Raw genomic sequence first — 20163 nt, 5'->3', positions numbered from 1 at the left:
AGTGGTTTGAATGTATATCACTTAAATGTTGCACGTATTTGTTACTAACTACAACAAAGGATTTTTTGCTAAAAGTTTTAGCGCATCAAAATAAAGCTGATGGAAACACAAATTATTGCGAAAATTTCACAAGTGTCGACATAATATTTTCCCTTTTAACTCTAGTGCATAAACTCTGTCGATATTAAAAGAGTGTATAGTTAAATCTGAATTATCCCCATCAATGAAACATGGCTTAATTATCCTCATTCCAAAGCCGAATAAGGACATATTATATTTAGACAACTGGAGACCAATAATTCTTTTATCAAACGACTTTAAATTGCTTTCTCACATTTTTGCAAATAGGCTTAAAAAAGGTGTTGGTGAAATCATCAATGAAACTCAATCTGCTTTTATCAAAGGGAGAAGTATTCACAGTCATATTAGGTTAGTCCTTGATATGCTTGAATATAATTATTTAATTCCTCAGTCAAGTTTATTTTTATTTCTAGACTTTTTCAAGGCATTTGATACACTTGAACATCCTTTTCTGTTCAAGTCTCTTGAATTGTTTGGTTTTGATCCTATGTTTCGCAGAGTAAATTCCATGTTTTATAATGATAATTATAGTAGTGTATCCCTTAATCAAGGCTCATCACCCAGAATTCAAATCAAACGAGGAATTCGTCAAGGATGCCCTATTTCACCATTATTATTCAATTTAGCAGCAGAGCTAATGTCTTTATTCATTAAAAAGTTTGAGGATAATATAGTGATTGATATTCTTGGTAGGACTTTTACCATAAGCCAATTTGCAAATGACACTGTTTTATTTCTTAAAAATATAAAGGTAGTTCCAATAGTTATTGACAGAATTGCTATATTTTCAAAAGCTTCAGGACTGACCCTAAACTTGAAAAAGTGTGAATTAATGGCAATCCATAATTGTGCTCTTAAGGAGATAGTGGGCATTCCAGTGAAAGAGGAGGTTAAATACCTAGGGGTCATGATTACCAAGAATTGTATTAATAGAGAAAAAAAAAAATTTTAATCTTAAAATAGAGGGTATGCAAAAATCCTTAAATCATTAGTTGTCTAGAGAGATCTATATTGGGCCGAATTCTTCTAACTAAAACCGAGGGAATATCCAAACGTATTTATTTATCCCATGCCCTGTATACTGCCCCAAAAATAATCAAATCAGTGAATTCCATCTTGTTTAAATTTATATGGAAATACAAAACACACTATTTATGTAAATTCCATTTGGTTAGAGTATGACCATGGTGGTTTGAAAGCCATTGATTTTGAATCTCTCATGGGTACATTCAGAATAAAATGGCTGAAAGAGTGTTTATCAAAGCCACATACAATATGGTACCACATTCCTAAGTATATTTTTAAAACTATAGGTGGCCTCGAGTTCGTGTTAACATGTGATATTGATTTATTTAAAATTCCTTTGAAATTGTCAAATTTTCATAAACAGGTACTGCTTTTTTGGAAAATGATATTTACCCACAACTTTACCCCCCACAATGCCACTATTTGCAATAATAGGGCTGTAGTTATCAATAGGAAGTCTCTTTGCAAAAGTGATTGGTATGTCAAAGGAATTATTTTTATTCAAGATTTATTAGATGCAGAAGGGAACTTTTTTATCTTATAATGAATTTATTAATAAATATAGTGTTAGAACTACAATTAAAAGTTATGATAAAGTATGTAAAGCTATACCCACAGGTTTGTTGAGAATAATTCAAAGTAGTTTATCTGATCCTGTATCTAGGCCTGTTGTTTCTCTGCCTTCCTTGAAAATTTGTAATTTGGAACTAGTTGATAATAAGTGTAGTAACAAACTTATATATAAAGTGTTTAAACATATTATCACTGGGGATTTTCAGTGTTATTTTCTAGGAGATGTTGAAGTTTCAGTAAGAGATAAATCTTTCACCTTTTATCTTGCATACCCTGTTGCACCAAAGGTTAAGGAAACTCATTACAAAATCCTATTTAGGATTTACCCTGTAGGTGATTTTTTACAGAAAAGATTTAATTTCGAGGTGGATCCTTGTGTTTTCTGTTCTTTCTTCCCTGAAACACTTAATCACCTTTTTTTCAATGTGAATTTACTTCACAATTTTGGCTTGACATTTATAACTGGTTATCAGTAAAAATTGAGACAATTCCTCCTATTGTTCTACAAGATATCCTTTTTTATAAAAACAGTTTGAATCCCCAAATTTCTGACATAGTTAATATGGTATTGTTGCTGGGTAAATATCATATTCATACACGTAAATGGAAAAAGCAAGCCCTCCTTTAATTTATTTTTATGTGATTTTGTGAAATCATTCCAGAGCTTCAAATATTTAAAAAAAACTCTGTCGATACTTGTGTAGCCTATCTGTCGTGAAAAAAATTGTCATTAACGCAAAAATATAGTGTCACATGACAGAATTTGCCCAATCGTTAGAATGTGTTAATCATGACGACAAGGTATATATATCCTTGAAAGCTAATTTATTGAACATTATCATGTATTAATTTTAACGGAATATTACGGTGGCCGAGAGAGCTCAACGTGCTGCAACCTAAAGAAGACGCATGCAAATAGAAAAAAACGCATGCAAATAAAAAAACACCCGCAAATTAAGAAAACATCTTCATCAGTTTCACAACACACGTGTGCTCCAAATACTCACAACACAACCAAATACAGAAACGCGCTGCAAAACTCACAACACAACCTAATACAGAAACGCGCTGCAAAAGCTCACAACACAACCAAATACAGAAACGCGCTGCAAAATCTCACAACACAACCAAATACAGAAACGCGCTGCAAAAGCTCACAACACAACCAAATACAGAAACGCGCTGCAAGTAACACAGACCACAACGGAAATGTTTCCGGGGGAACCAAATAAGTGACGAACCCGGCTGGGACGTGCTTATTGCACGTGAGCATCCCTATGCCCTACTCCCTTCGAAGGGCAGACGGCAGAGCTCTTCAAGTGGGACTTTGGAGTGAGCATGGCACTAGTGTGCCATTTATGTAGCCGTTTGGAACGCACTTGATGAAGGGAGCAATGAAAGATAACTTCCAACGTAATTATTTTCACCTGGGATGTTCCCATGACAACGCAGCACGTTGTCCATTAGCTGAATAGCTGTTCTGAGGACAGAAATATAATGCTGTTAACATAACGGTTGCAAATAAATTTATTTTTACTTTACAAAAAAACTGTTAAAATATGCGTTTTATATATCCGTTATATATCTGTGTGTCAGTGTCTCAACTTTAAAACATTGGACCCTACATTACCTAGACCTTCTTATGAAACTTTTCTTTATGAAAATTTAAACATAACATGAAACAATTTGTATAGTGTAACTAAGAGCCATGGAGAGAATGTAAAGATTAATATCTTTCCTTCATGTTCTTCTTCTCTATCTTTTTTATTTATTTTAGTTTTCAGCTCATTGTTCTTTTCTCATTTCTGATGACATTGAACATATTGTTAATACATTTTGTATATTGTATACAAGTTGTATGTCATAAAAAATTAATATCTGTATGTTTTGCGGAAAAAAAAAGTTTAAATAAATAAAATAAAGTAGAATTTTGAGCTATAAGCAAAGAGTAGAAGAACTATAAAAAAGAATAATATTACAATATAATATTATAATATTATTTCTATATACAATATATTACAATATTATTTTAATATTATAGTTTATTTATAAAAAAAATATAGGCTTTCACTTCTTGTCAATATCAGTTCTTTGCTGTAAGCACGTCCCAGCCGGGTTCGTCACTTATTTGGTTCCCCCGGAAACATTTCCGTTGTGGTCTGTGTTACTTGCAGCGCATTTCTGTATTTGGATGTGTTGTGAAACTGATGAAGATGTTTTCTTAATTTGCGGGTGTTTTTTTATTTGCATGCGTTTTTTTTCTATTTGCATGCGTTTTTTTCTATTTGCATGCGTTTTTTTTCTATTTGCATGAGTCTTCTTTAGGTTGCAGCAAGTTGAGCTCTCTCGGCCACCGTAGAATATAGATCCGATGCTGCAAACATGATACACCAGGAGCGCAAACACAAATATATTATATCATGCACATCGACATGTGCAAGGAGAACAAATGAATGGCCACTGTTTGTGATTAAATCGCAGAAGCTATCCATTATTTATTTTCCATACCGTTCAAAATAATAGACGGCAGTCACAGAATTAGCCCATAATACAAAAAAACATAATTTCTATGCACAAAGATGTTTTAAATTAAAAAATAAATACACAATACTAGGAGAAAAGCATCAGTGTGCTTTTTTGGAACACTAACTTACAGCCCAATTCTATAAAAATATTGTTGAGCTTACTTTTGAAAAAATGCCGGCAACATACCCTGTATTAAATTAAATAAATTACTAAACGAAAAACGCGTTAAATAAAATAAAAAAAATTACCAAATGAAATTTGTTATTTTTAGACATAGCCTATTCTTTACACAAACTTAAAATTAGCCTTGTTCTGTAGATGAAAAAAAAAGCCGAATAACATTCTCAGAATATTCTCCACTTTTTTCCAAAGAATATATACCAGAACTATTTGTTCACTTTCAGAAAACAAGCTTTTGAACATTTTAAAATGTTTAAATCTTTCAGAAGATTTTTCTTCTGCTTCAGATTTTGATTTTTTCACTTTGTCTATAACAAAATAGCGCGAGAAGTGGAGGGAAACTAGGCTGTTGTCTTGTTTTCTTGTTTGTTTGTCTTATTGGCTCAAAGCGATACACTTGCTAGGAACTGTTTCTTTGTGGAAGCTTGCGTTTTTTACAACTGAGATAAGAAATTATTTCAACCCAATTAAATATTGTGTCCAACTATACTTTCCCCTCCTACTTTTCCCCAACTCATGCATGGAGCTAAAAGTTAACTTACCTTGCATGCAATATAAAGTGATGGATGGTTGTCACGAATAGGACGGACTCGCCACACTGGACGCATTGCCCCGTTTCGTAGCGACTTTCCTCTAGCAAGCTCTGCAAACAGAGTTACCATCTTCTACTAATTTTCCCGCAACATTCTTACAAAATCCAAAATATTACCGCACTTCTTATTTGGTCTTCTTGAAAGGTTGGAAATTCAATGAAGTCATTGCCTTCAGCCATGTTTTCACGTAAAAAATAAATAAATAAAAATAACAATGTTGCATGCTGCGCCCATGTTTCAGACTCATGATGCTGGGTGAGTGTGGACAGCATACTGAGCGTTTTACAAATCACGATAGTCGCAAACGACTACGAAAACGTGTTGGATTGTTACAATATTTGGGATGTACAGGTTTGCACAAATGTATATAAGTATGAAAGTAAAATTATTATTTATTATTAATGTATTTATTTCCATTTATTTTACCCCTACATGGGTGCTGAGTGTGGGAACGGAGGAACTGAACACGGGTTTAAGAATTAAGATGATTATATGTAGTTTGGTGGAGTAAGGTAAATTAGAAGATTGTAAGTAGAGTGTCAATGGTCCATTTGGGCTATAGGTGGCGTTAATAAACTTATGTCTGCGATCTGCCGTAAAACAAGAAGAAGAAGAAGAAGAAGAATATTTTCCGGAAGCAAATAGCACATTGTGACAGTCAAAGATTCAGGTTGGAAACATGACACAATCATACTTGCCTAAACACAATGCGTCGTCTTATTTAGCAGAGGCACAGTTGATTAAACAGGGCGCTGAAGCCCGTGTATATAGAGGCAGGCTTTTGGGCCGGTCCGTCATTATTAAAGAGAGATTCCCAAAATTATATCGCCACCCTGCAGTCGACGAGAAACTGACACGCCGCAGAACCACGCAGGAGGTGCGATCCATATTGCGCTGTAGGAGGGCAGGTTAGTAGTATACACATATCTCCAGGCTTTGTACATAGTGTGTTTAAGCCATGAAAAACCATCGTAACTAAACGCTAAATTAAACATGGTTAACACAGTCTGTGGTTAGTACAATATTACTATAGTAAAACTATGGTTAATTTTCGTTAGGGTTAAACAAGGGTGTCAACATTAAATGGAGCATATGCATGCCTAACATTCGCTAATAAAACTAGAAAACAGGGCGTGTTTTATAGAACTGAATCCAAATAAAGTGTTAAACAGTAGAAATAACTGAGTATTCTGCTTCAAAAGTCCGTTAAAAGGGATAGTAAACCCAAAAATAAAAATTCAGTCATTGTTTACACACCCCTTGTTATAACCCCATACGACTCTTTTTATTTTCTTATTACAAAGGGAGAAATAAAAATAAAATAAAGTTTGTGCTCAGGGATAATACAATGGCAGTTTATGGTGACCACCCTTTCAAGATTCAGAAGGATACAGAATATAATTCAGAAGTCTAATAAAGTATTGTATGCAACTCATGCCTTTTTCTGAAGGCATACAATGCAGTTTGGTGGGAAGCAAACCCAAATATATTGTATTTGTGTATCACAGGAAAATCACACTGGAGAGATGGAATGGCTTTCCAAAAAGATCCAGGTGCAAATAAAGTGTTAAAAGCAATCATAAAAAAACAAGGTTACATAAAAATAAAGAAAAAAATAAACAAATAATAATAATAAAAAACCAGTCAAAACCTAGCCCTGTTTTTAGCCTTCGTTAATTGGAACTAGGGTTGCAATGGTATGAGATTTTCACTTTATGATAACCGTCTCAGAAAATATCACGGTTTCATGGTATTACACAATTAGTATTATCAGCGAAAACAGAAGGGTTATTTATTTTTGAGCAAACACTTTATTATAATTGAAAGTTAAAACCATTTATTTTATTGAAGTATGTGTAAAAAAAAAAAAAAAAAAAAGTCTCCCTTTTGAAAATAAAATAAATAGAAAAAAAAAAAGAATTATAAACATGATAAAAAATAGCATGTAACTATAACATGTTATATAACTAAAGCATGTTAAATTAACTACTAAATGAAAAATAACAGGCTGTGTGAGCTTTTGAAGTAATGTCCTATGATTATTAACAGTTAACGTATACTGTAGGTGCAGACAGTGCAGCCAGACTGCTCCTGTCTGTAACTTTAACTCAGTGGTTCTCAACTAGTTTTGCTTCAATACAGATTTTATATTGCACATCAAGTGTTGACCTGCCATAGATTAAACAACCTGTATTTAATGTATCCTGGGTTGCATTTCCTTTTATGTTGCATAGTTTTGTTCATGGTATATGCATCATGTGACATTATTTTTGTTGTTGATGTCAACAACAAAATCTACATGAAGTTGTATCACCCCCTTTTAAAAATTGAAGAGCATATTTACTTACATGAGCCCATTATTATCCCATTTGTTATCTAATATTACATATTTATATTACACAGAAGAAAAGGCTCCTCGTTACCATGGTTAAGTCAGTGTGCTAGTCTTAAATGCTAGTAGTAGTAATAATAATAATCAATGTATTTATGAAAAATAAATACTAGCTGAAACACATCTTGAAACTTTAACTACAACTGCCACTGTTGATATAAAATTAGGTCTAATAGATCCCATCTTTTTATATTATTTCATATGGAAACTATACACATTTTGTCAAAATATAACAGTTACGTTTACTCATGTAAAATCCTGAAACAAATTTGTAAAGGTGATTGTGTGTAATATTAATATTTTTAACTCTTTTGTTTAAGGTAATGCATGGGGGGGCCACATTCTATTACTTTTGAGATACAATGTTCTGCATTGATTTCGTTTTTGTAACTTTTAAGCCTAGAAATAGTTGTGTACTCAATTTTCTGAAGTGTATCTGTGACTAGTGAGACTATTCTGCATTTGCCTAAAGTATTGTATTGCTCTACATGTAGATACTTACAATTTAAATCTGAATAAAGGGGACTTCCGGCTGAGCGATAGATGGAGTAAGACGCAACTTTAGAGGCTCCTGCAACAACCCTTAATATTATGTTATAGGCACTTTTTTTGTGTAGTGCTTTTGGTGTAAGTCGTGTCCAACACTTTAATCTTCACTTATTGATGTCCAAAATGGCAGCAAAATCCAAAGGCGGGAGCATTTCGTCTGCTACGCTTCAGCGGCCTGCTCCACACGCTGCATCCTCATCTCGCAGTGATCCCTCCTCCCCCGGCGGGGTAGCTGTTATGCCCGCTGTCCCTCCCGATTTCAAGGAGGACCTCCTCTCTTCACTCCGACACAAAATGGCGGCTATTTTCAAAACTGAGCTCCAGGCGGCCGTGGGCGAAAACTTGTCTTCTATCATGGAAGAGCTACAGACCGTAATGTCGGAATTGACATTCAGTATTACGAATATCCGGTCAGATGTGACAACCTTGAAGAATACCTTGGGCGAAATGGAAACATCACTCTCCACCTGCTGTGTTGACATCGCTACGCTACAGGCTAAAGTGGAGAACCTATCTGCCGAGTTGGGGAGAGTGGAAAATAAATGCGAGGATCTCGAGGCTAGGTCGCGTCTGCTTTATCTGGCACGCCTCCGCATTACACATGACGGCACCGAGAGGGAGTTTAAATCCCCGGAGGATGCCAGAGCCTTCATTAGGACACTGATCAAGTAAGAAAACTGATAACATAACAGGCTGATTATCTGTCTACAGAATTGAATTCGATGACTATTAACTCTACAACACAAGATGTTGCAGTGAATATGTTTGCGTGCCTTGCTCTTTATCATTTAGTTTTCAGGAGCCCGACCTTGGTTGACTATTACTATTGGATCAACAGCTGTTAGGGATTTGACTCCTTGTGGAGTTTGCACTGGGTTCTCCATCATTTGGGGACAATGTAAGTGCTATGGTGAGGGTAAGAGGGGGGTGAGCCAAACTTATTTCCAAAGTGTCGATGGTTAAATATCATCCAATTTGTGATTTCTGATCATGCTCCGCTTTCTTTGGATATTCAGCTTTCCCCCAACCCCGATATTCAACACCGTGGAGGTTTAATACTCTGCTTTTGTCAAATTTAATACATTTATTGCAGCTTCGATTGACTATTTTATTGAAATCAATCAGAATGAGGTTGAACCTATTTCTTGTTCTCTGCTAAATGCGTACTTACGGGGCCAAGTAATGTCCTACTCCGCACATTTAAACAAACGTACAGCCAAACTTCAAGAGCTATCGACAAGACAAAATAGATCGACAATTAGTCATTGGACCCTCTTCTGCCTTACTTAAAAGAGCTCGTTTATTTACAGACTTAATTTGACCTCATTACAACTGCTGATGCAGAGCGCCGCCTTCTACGTTCACGCTCCGCATATTATGAACATGGCGATAAGGCGAGCCGACTCTTGGCCCACCAACTGCGTCGCCAGGCAACCTCGCGCATGATCCCTCAAATAAAAGATTCATTCGGCATACTCCATACAGACCCTAATACCATTAACTCAATGTTTTGCTCATTCTATTCCTCTCTGTATATGGCTGAATTTCCATCTGGGACTTCTGAAATGAATGCTTTTTTTAAGCAGTCTCAATTTCCCTACCATTAACCCGGATGTTGCTAAAGATCTTGATTCACCATTAACCTTAGAGGAAATCAACCTAGCCGTGAATAGCATGCAAAACAATAAAGCTCCTGGCCCTGATGGATTCCCAGTAGAAATTTTCAAAAGATTTAAATTAGGCATGCACCGAAATGAAAATTCTGGGCCGAAACCAAAACCGAAAATCCAGGATGCACTTGGCCGAAAACTGAAATTTTTACCTATTTAAAAAAAAAAAAAAAAAAATGTGTATAATTGTATTCATTTTATACTTTTTCATCAATTTCATGAATTTAATGAATCTGAATTGAAAAACTACAAACCAATAAAATAAATCACACGTTTATTGAAAGTAACACACCAATATTGGACAAAAAAATATATTAAAACTATATTAAATATTATTCTTCTTTCAGTTCTGTAAAAATCTAATTTAACAGATTTTTAGTAACAATTATCCAAATAATGTAAAGTTTTAGAAAACTATTATATGCAAAACAACAGTCAAGTAATGAACTTAGCTAACATCTTTCAAAAAGTTTAAATATGCAACAGTAATTTTAATTAAAACAAAAGACAGAACACAGAATGGCAGAGGGCCTCGATTCCACTGATCTATATATCCTGTTAGCGTTCCTGCAAAATTTGCCTAAAACGCCTAAAAAAGGCCTACCCAAATTAAATTGCATGCTGTTCTTGAACCATTTGGAGTATATGCATGCTTTTGGTCTCTTTTGAAAGGTGACACTCAGAGGTTTGTTCCTAAACAGTCAGAAAAGTCTTACTGGTATTGAGTAATATAACTTTGAACACACTGAAAAAGGACCAAAAAAATTCCGCCTACATTTTTTTTTTTTGTAAACAGATATCTGCAGATAACTACAGCTGGGAGCTATTAGCTGGAAAACACAATGGGATCACAGCATGAAGCCTTACCAAACACCTAATAGTCATCCAATTCAATTCTGTAGACAGATAATCAGCCTGTTATGTTATCAGTTTTCTTACTTGATCAGTGTCCTAATGAAGGCTCTGGCATCCTCCGGGGATTTAAACTCCCTCTCGGTGCCGTCATGTGTAATGCGGAGGCGTGCCAGATAAAGCAGACCAAACCGCATTCCCGGTATCTCACGAAGCTGTGTTTACGCACGGGCGCATGATCCACTATGGAACTTTGCGCACGAACTTCACGCATGACCTGAGGAATCGACCCACTAAATCTGCATATCAACCTTTACAGAAATTCATTGGCTATCAGTCATTTCCATTCAATATTGCAATTGGGTCGATTTACTGTTACTCAAAGAGAGGGAGGTACCATTTTTCATCATTGCGCTCGTTGGCTATTGATGCCAGTTGACACCTATGTCATGGACCGATTGGCTCAAATGACCTGTCTATCAAAAGTTCAGGGATCAAAGGCCATTTTGATGTCACATTTTCTTCAATGTTTACTTTTCATATGAAACTAGATCATAGAATGCGTCGAAGTTGTGATAGTGCTGTCGGCTAACGCGAAATGCTACTACTATATTCCGTGGATGTTTATTGATATATATAAATGTGTTATGGACTAAATACTTCATTGAATTGGATTGTATGGACCCTTTACAGTGTAACCAAACCATTTTTGTTGGAATGTAATGGATCAGTGGACTAACAGGAGGCTTCATGGGTGAGTTTCTTCCAGTTTGGGTTTGTTTATTTGGCTGTTGGTGGTCTGACAAAGAGACAGATTGTACCCGCTGTGTTGATTGTATCTTAAAAAGGTTTACATCGTTCGAATCACGAGTATCTCAGCTTTCCAAATATATGTATTATGTTTACTTTTTTTTTTTTTGGAGTTTTATCTTTCAAAAACATAAACCTCTGAAACACACCGTGGGTCGAGTGCGGCACATCGGACCGGCAAAGCGATATAACTATAGCCTAATATATAATTATATATATAGATCAGTGCTCTATTCTGTTTATGTAAACGTATGTACACTTTAAGTGAACATTATTGTGCAAAACAGCAGTAATTGAACTAAATCCAACCTCAACTGTAAACGACAGATGTATCCTCAAGTGAAGAACAATTGTAATGTAATTGCTATACACATCATATTGGACCGCTTTCTATTTAAGTACAAGCGACCGGTTTCTCTTCAAGAACAAAAGTTGCTAAATTTTCTGACAGTCTCTCCTGTCAGAAAGCTCATCAAGAACATGAGATGCTGCCCTGAACAGTCTCTCAATCTGTGTGCTCGTGCTTGGGCAGATAAATACCTGTGCGCAATCCGCGCAAGCAAAGGAAAGTGGTCTTTGTTTATGCGCCCGTAGTCAAGGGGATTGTCGCTTCTGGCAATGGGTAGTTCAGCTAGATACGTCTCAAGTTGTGTTGTAGCTGCGCTAGTTGTGGCACAGCTGTTGTTCAGGGCGCTTTCATGAAGAATCTCTTGCTGTACTCTGTGTATGTATGTATGTGTGATATATATATATATATATATATATATATATATATATATATATATATATATATATATATATATATATATATATATTTCTTGAAAGTTCTGCTGAACAAACACTGCAGATCGCAAATGTGATATCCTTATCAGAAACTTTGAAGAATTTCCACACCGCTGACTTGATCGGCCTTTGTTTGATAGCGCCGTTGTGGAATTATCTAACAGCCGTGATAAGGGCTAGATCGATCCAGATTGAAATCTGAGCACTGAAGGGCGGGGCGAGGAGGTATATATTTTCAGCTCATATTTTCGGCCTTTTTTCTCTTTCGGCCGAAAACCGAAATTTTCGGCCGAAATTTCGGTGCATCCCTAATTTAAATCTAAACTGTCCCCTTTATTGCATTCTGTATATAAGGAATCTCTGCAGGATGGCTCTCTTCCTCCTACTTTACAACAAGCTTCTATAAATCTGCTTTTAAAGACAGACAAATATCCGAATCTCTGCAGCTCTTATAGACCCCTCTCCTTGATAGATGCTAAGATTCTTGCTAAGGCTTTGGCTAGTCACTTGGAAAGAATTCTTCCTATCATAGTTTCAGAAGAACAAACTGGATTTATAAAGGGGTGTCAGCTATTTTACAATGTCCGCACCCTTTTAAACATGATCTACTCCAAACCCTCCTCTACAACCCCTGAAGTAGTGATCCCAGTCGACACTGAAAAAGCGTTCGACGGCGTTGAATGGGACTACCTGCTTACTGTATTACATACATTTGGATTGGGTGATTCATTTATTGCTTGGATACGCCTTCTGTACACATCCCCGCAAGCTAGTATCTCCACCAATGGTATACAATCAACTTATTTTACTTTGTCCTTATATCTCTTTATGCGGATGATTTATTACTGTATGTTTCCAGCCCAAGTCGTTCTTTACCAGGAATTCTCTCCTTTCTCCAGAGATTTGGTTCATTTTCAGGTTATAAAGTTAACATTTCCAAGAGTGAGTGCTAGCCGGTTAATACTTAAGCATCACAACTAAATCAATCTGATATCCCCTTCAGACTGAGCCCCTCTGGCTTTAAGTATTTAGGAATCAATATAACCAGAACTCTATCTTCACTTTTCTCTGCTAACTTCTCCCAGTTAATGTCTAAAATCATAACTGACCTTCAGCGATGGAGGTCTTTACCTCTATCGCTTATAGGAAGAATTAACACGGTAAAAATGAATATCCTGCCTAAGTTCCTCTTTTTATTCCAATGTTTTCCTCTATTCTTATCAAAATGTTTTTTAGGACTATTGATCAGGACATTTGTAGCTTTTTATGGTGTGTTAAGGCACCCAGAATAAGTAAGCCAATACTTCAGAGATCTAATCTCAATGCTGGCCTTTCTCTCCCAAATTTCCAGCTGTATTACTGGGCATCACACATTCATAAAATCTTATTTTGGTCGAGACCAGTGCATTCCCCATGATGTACGTTAGAGGTACATTCATGTAGCTCGTCCTCTTCAATGGCTCTGCTTCCCTCATCTATTCCCACCAACTTCTCCGGCTTTACAGATAACCCAGTGGTTAGTTCAACTCTAAAAATCTGGTACCAGTTCAGAAAGAATTTTAAATCTGACTTTACATTTGCTATCTGGCATGACAAATGTCTCAAAACCTTCAAAGATTTCTATAGTCTTTCGTAGTTTTGCAGATCTGTCGAGTGAATTTCAGCTTCCACCTTCCCATCTTTTTCTCTATTTTCAAGTTAGACACTGCGCAATTGTTTCCATTGTTTCCTACTTTTCCCTCCTCACCCCCAAATTAACTATGGGATGATTTTGTCTCTTCTGACCCTCTTCAGAAATCTCTTATTTCAAGAATTTATAATAAACTTTTATCTTACGATAGCTCACCTATCACTAAAGTCAAGGTTGCTTGGGAGGGCGAATTGGGGTTGACCCTACATGAAGCCTGGTGGGACGTTTCCCTTAACAAGATCCACACAAGATCATTTTGTGCTTGTCTCTCTTTGATACAGTTCAAGGTAGTGCACAGGATTCATTTCTCCAAGACACATCTGTCACAGATTTATCCCACTGTCATTGACAGATGTGATAAATGTTATGCCTCTCCCTGCAACCTAACCCACATGTTCTGTTCCTGTCCATTATTATTCTCCTTTTGGCAGACGTATTTTGATAGCATCTCAAAAATACTGTCTATTACTGTTAAACCCTCTCCCCATATTACCAAATTTGGGTATCTGGAGGATTTTAACAGGTACAACTCGAACCAGTTAGATCTCTTGGCGTTCACTTCCCTGTTAGCAAGATGGTGCCTTCTTTTCCATTGGAAATCCATAAAGCCTCCTTCCAGCACTCAGTGGCTCAGGATGTAATGTCTTTTCTAAAATTGGAAAACACTCTGGGTGCCAACTCTAAGTTTTACAGTAAGTGGCAGCCTTTCTTAACCTTCAAGTCTGCCATTTTTGTCTTCGGATTGAGGGAACCCCCCCTATTTTATTTATAAAATGTGTTATTTTATTCATTTATTTACATTTTTATTTATTTATTCCTTTTTATTATTATAGTTAGTAATGTTTTTGTTTTTAAAGGTTAGATATTGATATTTTTTATTGAGTATGTATGAATATGTGTTCTAATCTGTACACAAAACAAGTATGGCTCCCATTTGTTGATTCAGTAAGACATACGAAATAAGGTCTGTAACATTGTGCCATAGCACAATGAAAAAACTGAATAAAGGCTGAGCTTATAAATGTATTTTACCATCTCTGATTCCCTGTTCATTTCTAATTCATTTTAACACACTCTACATCAGGGGTCTGTTTTAATAAAAAAAAAAAAAAAAGATTATTGAACTTCATGTTTGTCGCAAAGTGCGTAAGTTTTTCTAAAACTTTACCCGTTTACATGCAAAAAGTGTCATGATGCTGGTCTCCTGGATGGTTTTGCATGTCAATGATTACCCTTCCGTGTGATGATGCCGAGATCTACTTCTATATTTAATTTAATCACTGCGTTTACCTGCGAAATTAGTAGCACCAAACATCACAAGCAGCCTCAAGAATGGACACAGAGTAGCCGTATAACACTTTTCCTTGAGCAGAATATTGCACTACAGATCGCTAAGTTTGTTCAAAGGGGAAAGCAAGAGACAGAAAAAGGGCACTTGCGTGCATGGTTGCCAGATTGCACAAAATAAGTATAACATTAGGCGGAATATTTCCAATTTGCGCAAGTATAAATCTCAAACTGGGGGTGTTGCGTCTCTTATCTGGCAACCCTGATCATGTTAAATGCCTGTGGAGACGTGTTACGTCCCAATGCAAGTTAACTGAAATATAAAAAAAAAATATAAAAAAATGTCAATTTTCAAACCGTGGTATACCGTGAAACGCTGCAACACAAATTGGAACAAACCATTATTTTAAATAAAATTAACACTCATCTCCCTATTTTTAAATACAAAATCTTTGAATAAATACATTAGAATGAGTTTAAATGAGAGTTAAAAACAAAACCAATAAATAGGACGGATAAAAAATTTGCACAATAATAAATATTGAAAATTGGCGAGTAAAACATTTGAACACAGTAAAATTCTGTCATTGAGACCGACTTGCAGGCTCTCCATCACAGTATTGAAAATCTTCACCGACCGTTGCTCGCCTCTTGAAAGTGCACGAGAGAAACAGAATACATATCCCCTGCTCGCGAGGGGGCAGGAGTTCAAGTGAAATCTCGTTTCGTTTTTCTAAAACAGGTCCGACTTTAGATGCCGCCACTGCCGCATCACAGTGACATATGCCACTGTAAGGGGGTCCACCTATTGGTCCAATGGCGGCTTCCAACAGCGTGGCTGAAGGTCTCCTGCGTGTTCTGTCTTATCGTACGCGTTCAGTTTAAGATGTTTAATTCCAGTTACATAACTATATTATTAATTTTAAGATCCTCGTTTATTTTATCTGACTCCAATTATAAAAGTTTCTAAGGATATATTAATGTTCTAATCGTAGTTATTAGTATTAAATTTGATTTAACATTGAATCATCATATTCAACTCTTTTATATTGTGCTTGTTCATTCGGATTCCTGTCGCTTAGAGAGTCTCGCGCCGGCCGTGAACGCGGATCTCACGGTCACAAATATGCCAGTTTTGGTCATTAAAACAGTAATTGACTAAATACTAATTAGATGGCTGCTTCTGCTTGCCGTTTTATCTACAAGTATTTTGTTTAGTCCCCTTAGATAGTAAACACTTAATTACAGTAACATTTCTACCCAGAGGTCATGACCACTATATTTACAAAGATAGACCAACATACCCAAGTTAAAGTATTTTTATATGATCATGCCATAGTTTCCTATGTACACTTAGCTAGAAAATATTACAATAACCAGAGGTTTAGATTTCACCCTATTTAGGCTTTGTCGACACTAAACGGAAATTCCCTATCGAGCTTGTACACACCAAGTACACTAGAAATAATGCCTATTAGTTAGTGGGAGCTCTAAAGTCTCATTCGGTGTGCCCCATGCTCCACTCAAAACCGGCTTTAGTCCGCTGCTAACCTGGTCGAAGATTTGCGGAAACAAGGACTTAACGTAATCTACTAAAGACAATAGTTTCAGAGTAAATCAGAATAAACTCAAATGTAACAATTTTTTGACCCGGTAACATAATAAATTAATCAATTCCAATTTGACAGTGATAAGTCAAATTTAGACATTTTGTCAAAACCTAAGAAATTCAAATTGCCATTACCTGATATAAACAACACACAGTAAACTGTGTGGGATCGTCTGACTACAGAGAACCATGAACAATGTGTCACATCTCCTTAAATACCCAAACCATGATCAAAGGGAATTTTGGGAGTGGTTAGGTTTGGAAGTCCTGGGGACATACCTCATTAACATACAGGTATACAGAATGGGGAAAAGACCTTATAACTTTGTTACCAATAGAAAGAGACCATATACCAGTCACACTGAGACATTTTAAATGATGTGCCTAGTCACATTATTTGTATACATCAGTCATGATATTTTGATGCATGTGGAACTTAGGTGAGTTTGAAGTGATTCTTAGCTGAAGGGGGAGGAGGAGTAGAGGGGGGCAGATGTTTGTGAGTTTTAGGATAATAGGCCTAAATTGGCCTGAGGTGAGATAGAGGTCAGATGTGAGATTTGTGTTTTATTGTCCTTGCTCAGTAGGATGTGTTGACTCAGGTGAAAATGTTCTTCTGTGTGAGTTTTTATGACTTTGTTCTCGCAGAGTTCTTTGACTTTTACGACATCTTGATGCCAGCCTTACACCACTATGTAGTGCAAGAGCGAACCGAGAGCAGCCGCCTGACTCAACAGTTGCTCCAAAGCTGGTGGACAAGCTTTAAAGATGACTCCGATTATAAACGATTTTCCAGACTTGCCGATAATTATGGATGTGACGGATGTTTCATGCTCTGAGTTCACAATGGCATACAGATTTACGACTTTTTTTTGGCATTACAAAAAATATAGCTGCAAGCATTGATGATGGTCCAAAGTAGGGCTGGGCGATATGGCAAAAAATATCACGATATTCTTTTTCATATCATTCGATATCGATATTTATCACTATATTCAATGACATTTGCACATTGCACATTTTTTTGAATTTCCAAAAAAAGAGAAAACAAAATCCTAAATAGTCTTTACAAAACTGTTTGGGGGGCCCAGACACAGCCAATGCAGTGGTGTCTGAGGGATCTTCTATGAAATTATTAGAATATTTTATAGAGTTTATCAATTGAGTGCAGTTTGATTTGATTGTTATAAGATGATCTGTTCATTTTGAATCATAATGAAGGTGTGTGTGTGTGTGTGTGTGTGTGTGTGTGTATATATATATATATATATATATATATATATATATATATATATATATATATATATATATATATATATTATTTATTTTTTAATAACTATTTTCTCATATCTTTACATGCAGATATCCAAGTATGAGGGCATAGAAGCCCTTGTGACTGAGGAATGATACTGTATGGGGGTTCAGGGGTATCTCAAGAGAGAAACATTTGAAAGTAAAAGTCTGAATGGACCATTTTTCTATTTTCCTTCAAGTCTTTCATCCTTGTCAGAGATGATGAAATCTGAATAATTTCACAAAATTAAAACAGAAATCAATTTGTTTATTATTAAAGGCTTGGAACATGCTGATTAGTTTTTTCTAGAGATGCACCGATCGACCGGCCAGGAACCGGAATTAGCCGATTTTCCGCATGCTCGGCCCGGATCGGTGACCGGTCGGTCAGCCTCACGTCTGTCCGATTCCAAGCCGATCCGTTTTGTTGCCAGCGGCGCAGGCAATAACGTCACAGCCGCACGTAAACATGTCATTGGTGTGGAAGATCTTCACTGTGAGTGAAGAATACATAAAGTTCGAAATCTGTAATAATTTTAAGGCCAAAGTAAACCGTGGCGGAACCACAACAATAACTTTCGGATCAACAAACCTAATTAGACATTTATAACACCATCAACCAGCTGAAAATGCCCATTTAAAAAAAGAAGCTAAAAAGTGAAAGCGGCTAAAGCTAGCCAGAGCTCAGAGCCAGTCAAATGTCAGCAGCCTCTCCTATCATTCCTTGGTATGAGCAGCGAAAAGACCAAAGCAATTACGAGGAAAATTATGGAATTAATGGCCCTGGATGACCAGCTGTTCTCCATAGTCGAGGACAGAGGCTTCAGAAATCTGATACATTTCCTCGATACAGAGTATGAGGTACTTTCCAACGTCGCGTTGCCCAAGTTGATTAATCTCGTGTCATGTCACACATGCAGCCAGTTATCCGTTCCACATTTGGGTACACAAATCCGGGAGAGGGGACGGGGGGTGCTGGATGGCAGAGGCAGGCTAAATACAATAGAAATTTTGCCGTTGTGATTTAATGTGCTGAGTAACGTAATTTTTCCCACTGTGTCCGATATTAAAATCAGTGCGACACACATTGCAAAAGGCGTGGGCATAGTCGGTATGGCTTCGGGATATGAAATTCAATTCTTCCATCCAGCTGTTGTTAAATTTACATGTATATTTAGTTTTTTTCACCGGAGCACCAGCTGAGTCTTCCTCTCCTATCTACCAGTGATGCTTGATTTAACACCCTGCGTCTACTGCCTGCGCAGATATCAACAGCACAAATGGGTTGTAGGTTGCCAGATTGAGGTCACAAATTATTTGTAATTTGTATGGTGTGTCGATTGTGTGAGTAGGATGCGTTTCATTCAAGATCTGGAAACTGGACCACCTTGGAATAATATATCGATGTGATTATTCATATAACGTGGTTTGGGCCATACAAATTACAGGAGTTTTTTTGGGAGAAATAACAAAACCGGAGACTCCCGGGAAAAACGGGAGTGTTGACGGGTATGAAGTTACAAGCCGTTCCAGAAGCAGTGCTCAGTTTTACAACTGATATTTGGACATCTAACGTAAGTTGAGCGTATTGGACACTTCAGTTTTTCAGATCTTTGGAATTGTTTTGTTAGACGAGTACTAAAGAGAAAAAGGTCCATTTATAAAAATAGTGGGAAATGACATCTGTTATATAAAGCAACTAATTTCCAGTTAATTGTTATTTCTACCTCTTTCCAGTCATACACTTTATTTTGAGAGTTGTTTAAGTGAGAGAAGATCCTGTAACTTAGTGCAGTTTGGGGGAAATTGTAATGTTTAATAATTTATTTTATTATGAAAATAACATTTATCATTGAAGAAAGGTAGATTTAGTTTGTATATGTGGTCAATAATAGTTCTTAGAAAGAAAATCGGTAAAATCGGTATCGGCAGGTCACACTTGCAAAAAATCGGAAATCGGCCAAGAAAATTGCAATCGGTGCATCTAGTTTTTTTCTTTCTAAATTTAGTTTTATTAAAGGCGCTCTGGAAACACGCACCTCATGTTTACTCGCACGTGGGGAAAAAAGGAAGCGAAGAGGAAGAATACTGCGCAGAAAGATGATGTAACCGGCACTGTTTTGTCACACTGCTCACTAGAGAGGATGGGAGGGCGTAACCATCATAATGATGCCTTGCAGTCACGATGGAATCAATCTGGGGTCCGGATCCGGAACGCGGGGCTATAGCAACTTCATACAGTCTGAGGC

At 36.5% G+C, this 20163-nt stretch overlaps 1 protein-coding gene across 1 annotated transcript in view; it reads left to right on the top strand.

The window, feature by feature from the left end:
* Positions 1-5615: 5615 nt before the first annotated feature.
* The window catches only part of tp53rk (TP53 regulating kinase), a 41077-nt gene continuing 26529 nt past the window's right edge, over positions 5616-20163 (top strand). The window contains exon 1 of the mRNA XM_052111703.1: positions 5616-5887. Coding sequence (XP_051967663.1) covers positions 5659-5887 — 229 coding nt within the window. The 5' untranslated portion in view covers positions 5616-5658. The remainder of the gene's footprint in view (positions 5888-20163) is intronic.

The sequence above is a fragment of the Xyrauchen texanus genome, chromosome 39 (assembly GCF_025860055.1).
Source record: "Xyrauchen texanus isolate HMW12.3.18 chromosome 39, RBS_HiC_50CHRs, whole genome shotgun sequence".
Lineage (NCBI taxonomy): Eukaryota > Metazoa > Chordata > Actinopteri > Cypriniformes > Catostomidae > Xyrauchen > Xyrauchen texanus.
The sequence above is the reverse complement of the archived record's forward strand: the minus strand, read 5'-3'. Positions and strand labels throughout refer to the sequence as shown.